General features: G+C 46.2%; 1 protein-coding gene across 2 annotated transcripts in view; it reads right to left on the bottom strand.

The window, feature by feature from the left end:
• The window catches only part of TESK2 (testis associated actin remodelling kinase 2), a 76,117-nt gene extending 64,877 nt beyond the window's left edge, over positions 1–11,240 (bottom strand). For both annotated transcript variants that reach the window (XR_014618673.1, XM_084291235.1), the window contains exons 1-2: positions 11,058–11,240; positions 4,110–4,413 (exon numbers count right to left, since the gene is read on the bottom strand). Coding sequence is in view for 1 of the 2 variants with exons in the window: in XM_084291235.1 (XP_084147361.1) it covers positions 4,110–4,331 (222 nt within the window). In the remaining variant the exon portion in view is untranslated. The remainder of the gene's footprint in view (positions 1–4,109; positions 4,414–11,057) is intronic.
• Between the last annotated feature and the right edge of the window lie 5,427 nt (positions 11,241–16,667).

The raw sequence follows: 16,667 nt of genomic DNA, 5'->3' as shown, positions 1-16,667 counted from the left end.
ACAAAAAGGAATTTAATCCTGCGGAGATTAGTAGGGGAAATTTGCTGCACAAATGCAAAAACAGGAAAATTGTGTAGCCAGAAGTTCTGCAGAAAGGATCTCAAGTTATAGGGGAGCACAAAACCCATTGCTTGGTGCTTTCAGTAACAGCCTGGGAAGGCCACAGTATGTAAGCCAAAACAGGAGTGCTGATTTCCATCTCAAACATTTTTTGGAGGCACCCATGCTCATCTGCTTAATGTTTCAGCTCTAGAAGGTCATTAATTTTGCATTACGTCTCATACATTTTATATTCACATGCTTGTCTTTGCTCATCCACTATTAAACAACATTAACTTTTTTAAAAAGGTATTATGCACCTTTTCCACTGCTCACATGAACAACTTTCCCAGGCATATGCTTAAGATACAAATGATGCTGACACAATCGCTTTGAATATTTCATAAGATCAGATTATTTTTTGTCTGACAATTAATTTCTAATTGTAGCTCTCTCAACTCCTACCAGGTTAAAAGCATGATTCGAGGTGGTCAAGACTGTGGCCTGGTTGACCTGAGTTCTGTCTTCAACATTACCCTCTGCTTATCCCAAGGATAATCTTTCTAAGGTTAAACTAGCTTCAGGTTTGTCAGAGCAAGTTCCCTGACAAAAACAGATTACTTTTCTCCCTGTTATATGCCACCTCCCTGGCTATTGGAGGGGGGAGCTTTGAACAGGCAAGCCCATCATTACGATAGCAATGAAGTAGCCCTGCACAACAGAACTAGAGTGACACAAAAAACATTTTGCTCCTATTTTTGGAATTATTTTCTGACAGTACTGCTAATTAGATGGCCAAGCATACTTAAAACAGGAGAACTATCCGCACTGAAATAATTTTAGTATCCAGGACTGCCCAGGAAAAACCATGCGTTCTTCCCTGAATGTCAGAAGACTTCACCATGCTTCTTCTAACAGTCAAAAAACTTCAAATTCTCCAGTGACCACACCTGTACAGCAACACGAACTTCCCAACACACAAACACAAGCAGCCTTGAACCTGTACAACTCTCTACTGGATCTATGATCCCTGTACAGACAAAAAATAAACTGTCCTCTTTCAGCATTCAAAGTATCAAAAGTATTTCCAGTCTCCCTTAGAAGTTCAGCTACAGAATACAGAGCCAACAAGAACCCCTGAAGGAACTTGAATATTTATTACTGGCTTTGAAGCAGAAGATCTATGTGAATGGAGGATCAAGGATTTTAGTCCAACCGCTGTTCCAATACATGCAGTTAACATACATTATAAAATATCTCCTCATGCAGTATTTAGTTTCAGCACAATGTTCATCTCCCCCACAATTACATATAGCTCCATCAGTCTTTACTAGTCTTCCCAGCTAAGGTTTTAAAGATTTAGGATCATACCTGGGAAATGAACATTTACACAAACAGCCTTTGCCTAGTTCAATTTAAAAGCAAACATCAATGTTCTGCACTTGCCATTGAAAACTACAACAGGAAACAGTCAGTTGGCTGACTCAAACTAGACTACTACTAGTGTTTGATAAAGCTCAGCTTTTCTAAAGTCATTTCTACAATATACAGCATTCAGGTGAATTTGAATTGCTACAATGACAGCAAACAAAAATCAAAAGGCCAGTATAATATTTCATGCTGAATAAACCACAAAGCTTAGTTTGTGTGAGTAAAGGTGCCCTAGAAATGCTATAAAAACATGCATAGGACATAAAACCATTAACATACACACACCGATGCTATAATGTATTCATATTCCCAAATTAAGAGAAGGCAATTTCTATCCACTCTGAAAGATTATATTAAAAAAGGAGTCTCCGCAGAAAAGGATTGAAGGGAACAAATCACTGAAAACAATTGTCAGTTGTGTAGCAAAAGAAAAATCCCAAACCCTCAAAACAGTGCAAGTATTCTTCGTTAAATCACATGAGCAAACCTGATGCGTGATGCTCACAAAACAATAGACAAATACATAATTGAAAAAGCTCTGGTGACATTTTTTTTCCCTGAGATACCTTTCACTAATTTAAAGGGAAAGCTTCATTGCTTCGTAAAGTTACTTATGCAGCAAGTTTGGAACTATCATGGATTCTTCTCAAGTTCAATCGCTTACCAGGGAGCCTGCAGATCAGCCTGAACTTTGACTGTGTCAAACCATGAGGCTTCCTTTCCTGGAAGCACATCAAGGATCTTGCATGAAATCTGATCATCAGCACAGTCAGATTAGTGACAGAAGTGGTCAGGCTGATAAACTAGCAAAACAGAAACCTGCCTAAGTAAGTGTGGAACCACATCTAAGACAAGGTTGTAATGCATTCTCACCCGTTTGTGCCAAAAGTGAAGGGAGAACATTTTTTTGAAACTGATGTGAAAGAAAAAGCTTTATCACTCGTTGCTTCCCTGCAGGAGGTCTGTAGCTGTTTCTAGAAAAACAGACACCAGATACCCAGATTACTACCAGCTCTTAGAGTAATGCCGCTGATGGCTGACTTACCCCAGGAGATGCCTAGCTTAGTTCTGATGCAAGCAGGAATGGCAGGGAAAAGCTTTTTAAAGGTTAGCTGACTTCTTTAGGCACTGGAAGGTAAATCAGGTATCAAGGATTTCTCTCACCCAACAGAAGTTCTCAAACAGATGCGTACCTCCATATGCCACTACCGAACTGAAACAAATGCTCTCTTAAAATAAGATGTTCTTAATAAATCAATAACTGTGTGATAGAAAGTTATATTTGCTTTTAACCATTTCCCCATCCACCCACTTTTGTTTCCTAATGATCAGTAATACTGTACCTTCCTGCTAGATATGTAAGCATCTTGCCTCAGGGCACTTTTCCATGATGTTCCTCACAGCAGAAAGTTGCTTATTTCACCCAGTAAATCTGTTCACACATGCAGCTGTTTGACTTCACTTTCTGAAGTCCCAACAAACAAAACTTTATTTCAAAACAAGAAAAGGGACTTCAGAAATAAAAACTCGTGTTAGGGGAAATTAAATTTCATATATCTAGCTAAAGAAAAAAAATTTACCTTCACACAAGGGAAGATATACATACAGAGATGGGAATGTATTTGAGTAATTAAAAAAGCAAAAATAATTTTCCTTTTCTAATTCACTTATCTATTCACAGCAGTAAAGCTGGATGTTTCCTGACTTAAATTCTTAAAGAAAAAAAATCACATGAAATATCATGGAATGGACACAATACACCGCGAGACATTTTCTGGCATTTCACTGAAATGGAAACAAGTTGGAGGGTGAGTTCATTTAAAACCAGGAACTAAGGCAAGGAAACAAGTTATTTTTGCAGTGCCTGAAAGCCTAGAAGTCAACTCAATATCCTACTCCTCTAGAATAGACCTTACCAGAACAGTCAAGACATAAGAAATGCTACTAGCACTGTAAAACGGGAACTGCCTGTACAGTGACACAAATTGCTTTTCCATGTCCTTAACCACTTTTCAGATACTGTAGCAGCAAGTCACTGACAATCTCTGATTTTCTTATTCACGTTATTTACTATGAAGCAATCTGATTATTTAAGTTAGAGGTATGGCATAACAAGAAGCAAAGGGAACAGAGCAGTAGCTGAATGTATTATAACTGCAGCGCAACAAATTTTGTTGTTTCAAACTCAGTAATTATGTGTAGATCTCCTAACACTGGCACATCCTGAGTTGTGAGTCAAAAAACTGGCAAAGGAATGAGAACAATCTCACAAACTTAATAATTGAGCTACATTAAAGACATCCAAACTTAAATAAGAGGGAACCAAATAGCCACTGGGGTTTAATACACTACACAAACACAACAATATGTGGCAGGGACCAAAGATAAGCCAGTTATTTTCTAGCTCATATTATTTCTCGCAAATAGCTTCTGCAACTCCCCAAATAACTTACAAGTGATAAAAAAACAGCTGGAAGAGGGACAAAGGAAACAACTGAGTCCTGCAAGCTCTTCATCACTTAAGTAAAGCCAATATAAGAACAGCCAACTTCAGTGAAGAAGTACTTCTGTTAATGCTCTTATACTTCTCAGCACCAAACACAAAACAATCACCACGAGGGGAAGAACTAAACACGCACCTTGAACACCTCCGAGAAGAAACCAGAGCCGATTTTCTCACAGGTGAAGTCATCAAGACGGGTAAGTCTGGAAAAGGCACTTATCAGGGCTCTGTACGAAGAGGTCCAAACTCTTCCAATCTGGGATGCAGTCCCATCTCCTCCAGTGCCACCGTCAAAGTCCTCAGCGCGCTCCAAGCGTGGTGGAAATCCTGCTATTGAATTCCGCTTACTTCGGTCCATTTTGAAAACAGGCTTGTCTTCTGCTAAGGGAGGACTTCTCACATCTTAGGTACTTTGCTGGCTTCTCTACTCTTGTTGGAAGCTAAAACACAAGAAATTGAGACCGTCATTATTATAAAAATACCTAATCATGTTTGATAGGACTCCAACACAACTTAACCGGTGTAAGGGAATGAGAAAAGCAGAAGATATCCAAGTAGGTGTAAAAAAACACACACACACACACAACCAACCACACAGCATCATAAAATAGATGGACAATCTAATGAACTTTTCCTTTAGAGTCCTGGAAATATCTATTCTCTGACTATTAAGAAATAAGTTTGGAGCTCAAAACTTTAAATGATAACAAAGGGCTTTCACACACACACACACACTATTTAAGTTCTGGTTGCTAAAGCAAACAACTAAGCAGTAGGAAATCCACAAAATGTTACCTTCTATGCTACTTCGGTAGCAGTTGGTGACCAATCTAGTGCTATTGCAAGAAAACAGATCAACTTTCAGTTGACTTAAACAAAATTATTAGCTGTCAATAACAGTAGCTGGAGCACCAAAAGCTTTGTTTTTTTTTGTTGTTGTTGTTGTTGTTTTTTTTAAAAACTTCCACCACCTACATGTATGAATGTTCCAAGACCAATTTCTTAACAAATGAAAACACAAGTTTATACCCGCTAAAGATCTAGTCCCCGAATTTGTGAAAACGATCAACAATCCTGCTACAAAAACAAAGGCTTCTTGTACGAAACTGCCAGAACAATTCTCTACGCACACAATTTTAAAGCTATATTAATTTCAGTTCAACTGAAAACACAGGAAATAAGATACATTTGCCAAGTACGAAGGGGGAAAAGAAAGAAAAAACAACACCGAGGGAATTTTTTTTCTCTGTGTAAGAGGATGATGAAGTAATCAGGATGACTCTGGAGCCCATCAAATCCAAGTTGGATTGGCAAACCTGACAGGTGGCCTACTTTTTTTTTTTTTCCCTTTAAACCTTAGAGTCAGGAGGTTATTCATCTTTTCCACACTTAACTGTTCATTTACAGCAATTCAGTGAAGCCCCTACAAAACCTGAACAAAGTGAGCACTCACAATGAGGGCAATTTTTTTTTTTTTTTGAGGGTGAATGAAAAACTGGAAGGGGAAAGCAAACTTTTTTTTTTTATGAAGTGTCAGACAAAATAATCACAAAGCAGGGAGCAGACAAGGCACTTATGCTTGTATGTACACAGATGTACAAAACCTGAACAATGCACTAAATTTGAAGAGCATCTCAAAAACAGAGGCGCACCAGCTGTCCTCTGAATACGCCGCAGTCCTGCTGTACACATCTTGCATGCAGCGTATCCTTCGGAGATGCTGTGCCAACCCGTCAGAAAGGCACACAGCCCTTCAGAATCAGCTCTGTTGAATTGCATGGAATTCATTTGAGGTTGTCCTCTCCAAGAAGAAACAAAAACTCTACCCCTGACCCCCCCTCCCAAGGTCTGTGGTGGTGTTAATTTCAAATATCTTAAAACTCACCTCTCCGAATGAGGGTCAGGATGGGGAGGACGTTATAAGACACCCTTACCAGGGCCTGTTTAAGAAAATTTAATCTCTCTCGCATCCCACATTGCGGAATTCCTACAGAACTTTATGTGCAGACTCCCCCATGCGTGAGCTTCCTGCGCTTTTCAGATGCTAGCACTACATCATCTGATGTTATAGCGTGGCCGGCTGCCACAGAGAAGATCAGGATCCAATTTCTGACCTCATATTCCTGCCTCACGAGCCCTGAAGGTCTGGAAATGGTACAGGAGCACCACGGGAAGACAAAGCCCGCTCTGTTTCCCCAGGGAGACGAAATAGCCCAGGGAAGCTCCTCAGCTGCAGAGAAGGTGCCCAGGATCTTCCAAGCGTACTTAAATAATTCTTTTTGATCTGAGAGCAGTGACCTAACGTTTGGTTGCTTTTCAGGGAGATGAAGAAAGAACTATCTGTGGAAGGAGGAGCGGCAGGAAACAATGGTGTTAACAAGTCGTTTTCTGGAACAAGAGGCAAGCATGTTTGGAGACTGACCAAGAGGCCTGCTGGACTTGAAGAAGCAATGCTTCAGCACTTCGCAGAGCAGCACCCACCTGCACTCGGAGCTTTTTAAGGGAAGGAGCAAGCTTTTGCCCCAGCAGCACCCAGTCTGACACTCAATGCCATGACTCCCATGAGGTGCACCCTGAAGTTTTTGCAGACACCCCCCCAAACCTAGTGAAACAACCCATCTGCATTGCGGCCCAGCAAACAAATCAGACCTGTATCAAGATATATCCCAAAAAATGAGACACTAAGATTGCCATTTTCTAGCTAGAGGAAGACACCAACTTAATTAAGTGATATTAAACAGGAAGAAAAACCTGCCTCTGTCTTAACCATCCAGATACCATTAACAAAAGATCAGCTCCCCATATACCCTGCTTAATCTACCAAAAAAAAAAAAAAAAAAAACACAACCCACCCTCACACATACACATCCTTCTGATTGAAATCACATGGCGAACTCCGCAAAACTCCGTACAAATCTCACAATGAAAGAAGAGATTCAAAGCACTTCACACAACATAAATCCCCAAAGGGTTTGCCATCTGGATTCCCCAGTAACCCGTCCCTTCAATTTCTGCCTGCTAAAGCTTGCCTTCTTTCCAGACAGCCACACGAAATCCTCGGAAATTATTAGGGTAGAGCTCCGTTTGTCCAACTTTCTGCCCAGGATTGCAGACACAGAATTAGAGGAAAATTTCAAGTGGGCACACTTCCAAGCAGGCCTCCTGTCATTTTGGCCAATTACACTAATGATCACATTCTCAGTCAAATCAACCAAGGTTTAATTGACTGTCAAATCAGTCTGAGGTACTTTAATTTACTACCTTGTATGATTAATTAAAGTGCACCGAGCAGAATGCAAGACCGACCTGCTGCAGATCTAAAGGCTGTCAGGTTTGTTTGCTTGTTCCTTAATATGAAAGTTCAGCTCAAAGATTCTCAAGCTGTGCTCTAGGACCAGTTAAGAAAGACACCGAGCACTCTAAAAACAGTTCCCAATAAATTTTCCAGCTTCCAGACCGCTTTTTTTTGACATCCTTACCACAACAAGAATGCACCCCGCTCGGCCAAGCCAAAATGTTTTAGAAACACATTTGTCAAAACGCGTACCTGCCCCGCTCATCCGCTTGGCATATTGCTGAAAAGCACAAATTTAGGTTTCATGCTCTACCACATTTTAATTTCTCCGTCTAAAAACAAACCTTGAAGCAAGAAACAACCAAACCAAGTTAGGAGTACGTTAAGACCAGTTTCTCCACTGCACGAATGCATCGGGTTTTGAGCTGCGGAACCGACTATAAACACAAACACTATCAGCATTTGTTTGGTTAATGAGGGGGTTGGCTTACAAAACCAATGTCTAAGCCTGAAAACATGTAAGGATGGAAACCCCACAACAGCACATCAAGTGATATCCCACACATCAATGCAAAATGAACAAGTGAGATACATTAGCCAGTGCTTAGCATTTCATACTGTTCCTACACATAAAAACAGATCGAGCTTCTCAGCCTCAGCAGCATCCCTTTAATGCCCCAGGGTGCAAAACAAGATCCCTCCAAAGCCATTTCAACTCATTACCGACACTTTTTTCGTCCCCAGTATCTTCACAACACGTGCATGTTTGCACTTAAAAGTCAAAGTTTCCTAAAAGATGGCCCTACCAACAACAACAGCCATTTTTAGACACAGAGGACTGTCGCTAGGCATTCAGCCTGGAAAGCCATAAATCTGGTGGATGCATGTTATTAATTTGAAAAGGTTTTCTGAAGAGCAAGATGCCAAAGCTTTGACATAAGACATTTGCCAAGAGTTAACTGTTTAAACCCGTAGTCTGATGGAGTTTAAAAGCCCAGCATTACAAAACCAGGGAGGAATTATGCTGGCAAGTGCCACTCAACAACAGAGCTGGGAGACGAGGGGGGAGAATTCCCTCTAGGAACTTGCAAACTTCAGAAAAGCTTCAAAGGATTGTAAAGAACAAAATCTTCCAGACTGAATTGACTTTGAGGTCATTAGCCTGGAGGAGAGGGGAAAAAAAGGTGCAGGGGGGGGGAGCAAAACGTAAGAAATCAAGCTGCATTGGTAAAGAGAGCCAAGCTCTCCACAGTTTTGTTCCTAACTGCTGTCATTCGCTGTCCTAACAGAGGGACGGTGTTTGGTTTGTCCCTACCTTGGCTTCTTGTCTTTGGGAGAAAGGTAACTTCAAATATTTACAGAAGGGCTCGTGCTGCGCTTGGCCCAGCTCATCCTGATGCCGAAATCTCTTCTGACTGCTGACTGGGGGAAGTCACAGCGTCCAGCCTTAAGTCTGAGTCACAACACGACACTTGAACGTGAAAACCCCATCGTTTTCTACTTTCATTTTGGTGATATTTTGCTTTAATCGCATCTCCCCTGCTGGGGATAGTTCCTAGCTCTGACCAGCCCCCCCGCAGCACGGCCAGGGCTGGCGCTCCTCAGAGGAGACCTGCCTTAGCCCAGGGACGGCGACACCAGCCCAGAAACTGGGAGCCTGCTAAGCTGCTCCACGGTTTTGTAACACAAACAAACCTTGCAAGAGGCTGAGCTGAAACAAACAGTTCATTTATTTTGTGACTGCAGCCAAGTTTGAAACCAGAAAGAGACGAGACGTTAACTTACTGCAAAGCCTGGGCTTCGAGACCAATGCCGTAGGTTTAAAAATACTCGTATAAAGCACAGGCATAAAGCCTGGCACACACTGAGAAGGCAGATAATTGGAAAACACACAAACAACAAAAAACACTCAATCCTTATGCCCACAGTAAGGAATTGCCAACAGCTTCTCGAGTCCAAACACAAAACAAAAGTGAACCCGTACAGACGGGCCTCGCAAAAATCTATTTGTCTCCTCGCCTGGCTGCAGTCACACCAACGCACGGGCAGCGTAGTTGCAGGGTCAAACCATCACACACAGCTGCTGCTTCAAACAGACCATCTTAATATATCCTTCTTTGCCTAAGAAAACATGAAAATTGCAGGACATCCCGAAAGCAGTGGCTTTCCCTACACTTCTACGGAGCTTAGCAAAGATGCCAAGATGCAGCAGGCTGACGTTTGCTGAGCTCCTGACCAGCATAAAATAAAAAGGCTTCGATTCCCTTTAACACCTCCGTAATCAAGGAGTCTCCCCAGCCGCCCCACCAGGTTTATAGCTGAGGGCTGAGAGCTGTCTGCAGGGGTTCTCAGGGCAGGCAGAAAGCAACGCTTCGCTGTTTCGGTGCAGCCAGTGAGAAAACCCATCAGGGCAAGACACCCAGTACCATGTCTACAGCAGGTACTGGCAGCACGAACACAACAGTAACAGGGTCCCTGATAATTCATTTATGACCTTTTGGACAACAGGACATCCCAAACCTGCTGCTGAGTTACTGGAGACACCAGAGCCTGGTGATATTTACACATCAACCTGAAGCACCTCGGGTACTGAGGGGAAATCTATAACTCACCGTTGTGAGCCACAGACCCAGAGCGTATGAAGTCAGGCTTCAAAAGCAAAGTTATTTCAAGCAAATCCCCTGCTGGTTGCAAAAGCTGTTACAGCTCTCCAGTGCAAGCACGGGGACAACCACATAAAAAAAGTGGCCTAGCCACTACCAGAAATGTGTTCAACTTAAGAAAAAGTGACAGGGCCATACGAAAAGAAGCTTACTAACTAAGTCAAAAAGAGGACTTGGCAGCAGACAACAGATGGAGCCACCAGGACACAGCAGCTGATTATCAGATGTACTTACTGACAAATACACAACATGAAATGAATACGCTAAGGAACTAATAAGGAGGAAAATAACTTTAAAAAAAATACAAATGGTGATCATTTTTGATCTGGCCTAGAAGAGCACTTTTTTTGTGCCGGGCTGCAAGACGCAAAGCTTCTGATTTTATCCTCGTAGCATGGTCATTGTGCAAACGCCTGGTTCTTAGCTACAGGAAAAAAGGAAACCTGTGATGCAAGGGAACCACAAGCTTCACTCTTTCCTGCAGCAGGCACAGAAGCAACATCCCCCTCCCTCAGCCCTGCGTTTCTTCTGTGCAGTTACAAAGTCGCCTGCATAAAGAATCACGATGGCTGAAGCGCCGTCCTGCACAAGTCCAGGAGCGAGGCTTTCACCGGCCTGTCAGAGCGCGGCATGCACCAATAACTCCCAGAGCTGGTGACTAAATTGCCACCCTGACGAGTAACCCACTGGGCACACCGGAGCTCCTCATAAAACACCTTATCGCGGGCTGTAAATTCCAGCGCCTGTGAACCCCCTGGAACCACGCACCCGGTGGTTTTGCAGCCCACGAAGCCACCCCACGGCCCCGGACACCACCAGAAGCTGAGCTGGGAAGAAATTATTCCAGCTGGAGCATGCAGGCTGCTCAAAAGCGAGCCTAAACACGACCCGTAAGGGCTTTTAGGAGGACACAAACCTAATAACACCCCGCGTGGTGCTCTCCAAGGGGCTGCCAGCTCCCCAGGCACCCCTGTCAGAGGGACACCCCCTGTCACAGGGACACCCCCTCCCCTTGGGGGCCCACCCGCCCCCCGCAGACCCCCGGGCAGCTCCCCCCGAGCCCTCAGCGTCCCCTCCCGGCTCCTGACGCCCGGAGCCAGGCCTCCCCCCGCCCCCCGGCCGTTACCTGAGCAGCGGCGGCGGCGCCAGCGGGGCCTGCGGCCGGCGGGGGCTGTCATGGCGGCCTGCCCGGCTCCTCAGCGGCCCGCCGAGGGGAGGCGAGGGGGCCCCATGTGAGGAGCGAGCCCGGCTGCGGGGCGCGGGGGCCGCGGAGCGTCGCGGCTCCTCCCTCTGCGTCCGCCTCCGCCACCGCCGCCACCGCCACTGAGCCGCCCCCGGAGGCGGGGCGGCACCCCGACACCCACCGCCCTCCCCTGTAGCCAATCGGAGCCCGGAGAGGGTTGATGGACGGCGGGGTGTGGCCAATGGAGGAGGGGAAGGCAGGCGCGGAGGGGTTCGCAGGTAATCCACGTGAGTGCTCTTTTCTAATTGGCTAAGGGGCGCTTGAGTGGCAGGTACCTCGACCAACGGGAGCAGGGACAACAACTCCCAGGACGATAGCAGGAGCCAGCGGCAGGAAAGAGAGAGGGGCGTTGCTAAGGGCGCTACGCTCTCATTGGCCAGCCCCTGAGGGCGGGTTATAAATAAGAGAGCTAGCCAGTAAGAGCGCGGCGCACGTTCTGACGGACGGGCAGGAGAACCAATCCCCGCGTGTTTATAGGCGGCGGTGGGCGTGAAGCTGTCAGCGGGCCCAGGTGCTCATGGAGGCCCCGCGGCCTGGGCACGGCACGGCCTCCTCCCCCCCCATTGCCCTGGCGCCTCACGGCCCCCTCCTGCTCCAGCCTTTAACCAAAACTGATGTTTTTTGGTTTTTGTTTTTTGTTTTTTCCCCGACCTCATCCTTGGCAATATCCGAGCTACTTTTACTGAAACTCAACAAATAAAAAATAAATTTAAAATCTCGTCTGTTGTAGAGTCTTGTATTGAAAAAAAAGAATCCCAAACAATTACAAGTGGAGGAGCTATAACCAAAAGGGTTCTCAGACAAGAACGCGCTGCTCACCCTTCCCATATTAAAAATAAGTTCTATTTTTCCCCTATCCATCATTAATTTTGTATTTAAGCTTTTCAGCTTGATCCAAAACACGCTCGGGGGACTTTGGTGTTGGAAACATCGACAACGGCTCTATAGATAACAGTGGAGTTTTGCCCTTGAAGCTGGGATAAAATCCCGAACCTGCAATTTATTGACTGAATTTAGTCTTAGAATTTCACACGAATTTACAGTAAGATGTTCTACATAAATTTAACTAAAAAAAAAAAAAAAAAAAAAAGTAATAAATTCTGTACAGGTAACAGATTAACAGTGGTTTGCGTGGAAAAAAAACATAGCTTTTTTTTTTTTTTTTAATATTTATTTCATATTCCTTCTGGATTTCCCATGCAGTGATTTTCCCACACTCCCGAATGCTAAATAACAAGCATTTGCAAACATCTATTCTAATGGCAGCTTGAGCACAGGGTGCAGTGAAGCTTTTGTAACTGAGCCATTAAACAATGATCAGCATACCCACCGTATTTTAATCTGTGACTGAACAGGTGGAACTACTCGGATCAGTCGGTGTCTTCTGCTAGGACTTATTTTTTAGAGTTAAATTTCTGCACTTTACATGGTGCTGGGATTTGTCCAAGCGAGTTGAAAAGACTTTACAGGGCAAGCACTGAAACATCTCAGTCTCCGTGGCCATTCTCTAAATGACTGCAAGGATCCCTGCTGCTCTGTGCCCTGTTTAAGTGTCAGTGCCCTCCAGTTTCACCTCACTGTGCCCCTAGTCCCGGCTGCGTTGGAAGCTATTAGTTAGCTGCAAGATGACATCTGGTGGCAGGTTTTGATTACTTCTCCTTCTGGGATCTAATCCCAGAACTAAAGCAAATGAATTATCTTTCCCCAGTTCCCTGTCATAAATATCACCTTTTTTCTGCTTTCCAGGCAAGATATTAGTGGCTTCTGTTTTTGGTCTACAAATGTCTTATTGGTAATAACCAGGAATAAGCATTTATCCCATGGGCTGGTGCAAAGTAGCAGCATAAATATATGCCAGTGTGATTCAGTAAAGTTAAATCACAACTGGAAACACACAACACTGCATGAGATCCTGTGATTTATATCACAAACAATCCATGTTTTGAGAAGGCCTGGGAGATGGGATAGTCTTATGAACACTGCTACCACCTTATCTGAAAGGCAAGGCTTGTGTTTTGAAAGCACAAAAGAATGGGTTTTGCTGATGACCACACGTGCACGTACAGCAACCGCAGAAACTTTGTCTAAGGAAGTCCCCCTGTCCTTCCTTGCAGCCGGCAGAAATACCCAACAAATCCATGGCCTCAATATCTGCAGAAGATGGATGGCTTTTTTAGTCTCCTTCTGTTTCCTGGAGAGAGAAAAATGAACACCGTATTAAAAGACACTTCAAAGGGACATATCAAAGGAAAAGTCTTGCGGATGTCGCGGTGTACTTCGATCTAGTGATGTCCCTCTTGCATCGAAGGGTCTCTCAGCCTGGGAACAGGGCAGGGAGCTCAGCTCGGAGCAGGTATTCCTCCTCCCTCCTCCCCCTGCCCTGGGCTGGCTGCCCCACGCAAAGATCAGCTATGCCAAAAAGCAGGTCTGTGGCTTGCGGTTTGCTCCACCGCTTTCTCGGTCTGACTCTCCCTCAGACAGATCACTTTGGCTTTATAAATACAACCGGTCTGGCAAAAGAACAGCCAAGGATTTTACTGCCACTCACAGGGTGGCAACAAAATCAGGCATCAGATGTGGATGAGATCACGGGAGGGGGAATTCCCTTCCACTGGGCTTTGGAAATGCCCCGGAGGCAGAGAAGTTTGGGAGGTTTCTCCTTCCCAAGGAGAAAGATGCTGCAATGAAGCCACACAAGTTTGCTTCCACGGCAGCAGAGCAGGTGTTGTCCCCAGCAGGGAGGTTTTGTGGGGGCCAAAATTAAAAAGCATTGAGCAAAGGGGGCTGCCTTTCTACCTTCCCAGGGGAACGAGGTAGTGGGTAACTTCACAGCACTGTGATGAGAGCAGGCATTTTAGTGACTTAACCCATCAAGTATTTTGTGTGATGAAGCCCCTCAAGCAAAAACTTCCTCTTTAGACACCAGGATAAATCTGAAGTCGTTTCATGGGAGCCAGGCGAGAGAGTCCCAGAGGGACTGCCTGGAATTTGCCCCTTGCCTAATGTCAACACTGTCCCTTTTCCTGCCCTGTGCTAGGCGGACATTTCATGGGATAGCTGCAAGTAAGAATCCCCGTAGGCTCACAGTCACACGCCAAACCCCTGAGATTTCAAAAAGGATCCCAAGAGGCTGCTCTGCAGGAGCATCCTCCCACCCCTGCCTGCCTTGCAGATGGCCTTTGCAGACCAAGGTGAGGGTCGTTCACGGATGAGAGAGCATTTCCCACTGCTCTGAGCAGGGCAGCATGCGGCAGGGGATGTGTTTGGACCATGTGCTCCTCACCATGTCCCAGCCACCCTCCCAGCTACAGGAAGGGCTCTGTGGGGATGATTGCACGCTGTCCTCTGCACGAGGATTTAAATGTGTGGTAAGGAAGAGGACAGTGATGCTGTCCCACCATTGATGAGGACAAGGCAACCAGCACATCCTCATGTACAAAGCCATGCTGCAGCATCCACTGCCAGAGCATCCTCCACTCTCCTCTTCCACAAGGCTGGGCAAGTCAGCACTGGAGGCTGAGAACAGCATGAGGAACCAAAGAGAGCTCGTTTTGGGACAGATGGGTACTCCCAGCTAGGCAGCTGCCGTGCTGTGACCGGTGCTGCAGCCTCGTCCTCCCAGCCTGCTCGTCGTGGCCATCTGCTGCCTTGGCTGGGGCTCAGGGCCTGTCACGCTGCTGTGGTGCCGTAGCAGGGCTCCAGCCAAGCTGCTGGTGGTGCTGAGGTTATGTAGTGGTGCCGAGCTGGATGGCCACAAGGATGTGCAAGCAATGGGGTGGTGGGACAGGGCTGACCCTGCGCCTGGGAGAGCCTTTGCTCTCCAATCTACTTTTTTTGTACCCACTTTGCTTTCCCCTTCTTCCTCCGCTGGGGTACGGAGCAGTGCAGAGCCCTCGGAGAGGAGCTGAGTCAGGACAGATGCGCAGGGGAAGGACGACAAGCTCCCAGCCTTGAAGGCAGTTCACTGCCTGTGTCACTGCTATTAAAAATAGACGAGTGGCAGCGCTCTGTGCAGCGGAGGAGTGGCAGAGGAGATGTACTCTCCTGGGCCGCCGAGCAAATGCTCCTTCTGTCTGCCTGCAAGTCACCCAGCAGCATCTTCTGCTCTGGCAAATCCTTTTATTTTTTTTTCTTCTCTCTGACTCATGAGATTTAATTTTCTTTTGATAAAAAAATGGTTTTAATGTTTCAGGCTTGGAGACGGGGAGTGACTCACCTCGGCTTCTCTCTTCTGCACCAGGCAGTCAGCTCCCAGCGAGCTGAAACCCCTTCCCTTGGGGGTCATTTCCTTTTGGGAGCAGCTCCTCTCAGCCCCTCAGCATTTCTGGAGCAGGGAGCAGCTTTCTGGGGCTGCTGCTCTTGTCCCTCTACCCCAGCCCAACACCGATCATGCCCAACCATCCCAAAAAATCAGGTTTGCCAGGTGACACAGGGCAAGGCCAGTATAAGATATGCACCATTAGTGCCCCACAGAGACCCAGCACCAAGCTGGTGCCTCTCTCCTGGACCAGCATCCCCCCTCCTCCTCCCCGTGCCCTTTGCTCCCACTATTTTGTACTCACTTATTTTCTGTAACCCTCTTCTTTTTACTAAATGAAGATAATCAGCACTACCATCCCTGGCCTGCTCCCTGCCTTGGCCGCCAGCCAGAAGCGAAAGGACAGGAACTAAATAAAGCCTCTACAAAGAGAGTGAGACAGGGTCAGAAATCAGTGCCGTGGGTTTTTAGCGTGAAACTTTCGTTCAGGAATTATTCCAAGTCCTCAGCTCTCTTTGCTGCTCAGACCTGGCTGCTCTGCGTGCTGATCAGGTTTGCAGGAGTGGTTTTGATCCTTGAGAACATCCCAGGGGACTCACCCTGAGCAAACCACAGCCCCTGCATGAGCCACACAGGCACAGGGGTGCCACCCACTGTCCGAGGGGAATATTTCTCTCTGTCCATGAGAAATCAGCAGTGCCCCAGCAGGACATTATGAAGTGCTCCCTCATTTTGTTCCCCTCTCTGCGGTGGGGAAGGCATCACGCCGACACTGACACATTTCTTGCTCCCAGCCGCCCCATCCCTGCTATGGGGAGCCCAAGGTGTCTCATTAATGCGTTAATCATAACCCTAATGAGGAGAGCCGAGATCAGCTAAAGTAATAGCGTTGGCCTGCAGGGGGGCTCATCTGCACGGGTTTATCATGCTGCTCACCAACCCCTTTGGGGAACGCCAGCCCAGCTCTCCTTGTCACCCAGCTGCTGAAAATCCCCCGTGCCACAGACACACGCTTAATTAAAGCGGAGGGACCCGTAACCTTGACGACTGAGAGCCGCTGTCTAGAAGCCAGCTGAGGCAGATACAGCTTCGGTGTCTCTGGAGAGAGAGCAGAGAAGTGACATGAGTCAGAAGCACGCGGGTGTTGGGCTGCGTGGGTCACATCCAGCCCAGGTCCCCGGGGTGCGCACCGCGAGGAGCGGAGGTGGCCCGGCCCCGCGCATGGGGCTGGGTGG

The sequence above is a fragment of the Netta rufina genome (genome assembly GCF_964035555.1).
Source record: "Netta rufina genome assembly, chromosome: 8".
NCBI classification, from domain to species: Eukaryota; Metazoa; Chordata; class Aves; order Anseriformes; family Anatidae; genus Netta; species Netta rufina.
Note: the sequence above shows the minus strand (reverse complement) of the source record. Positions and strands in the feature narration are given on the sequence as shown.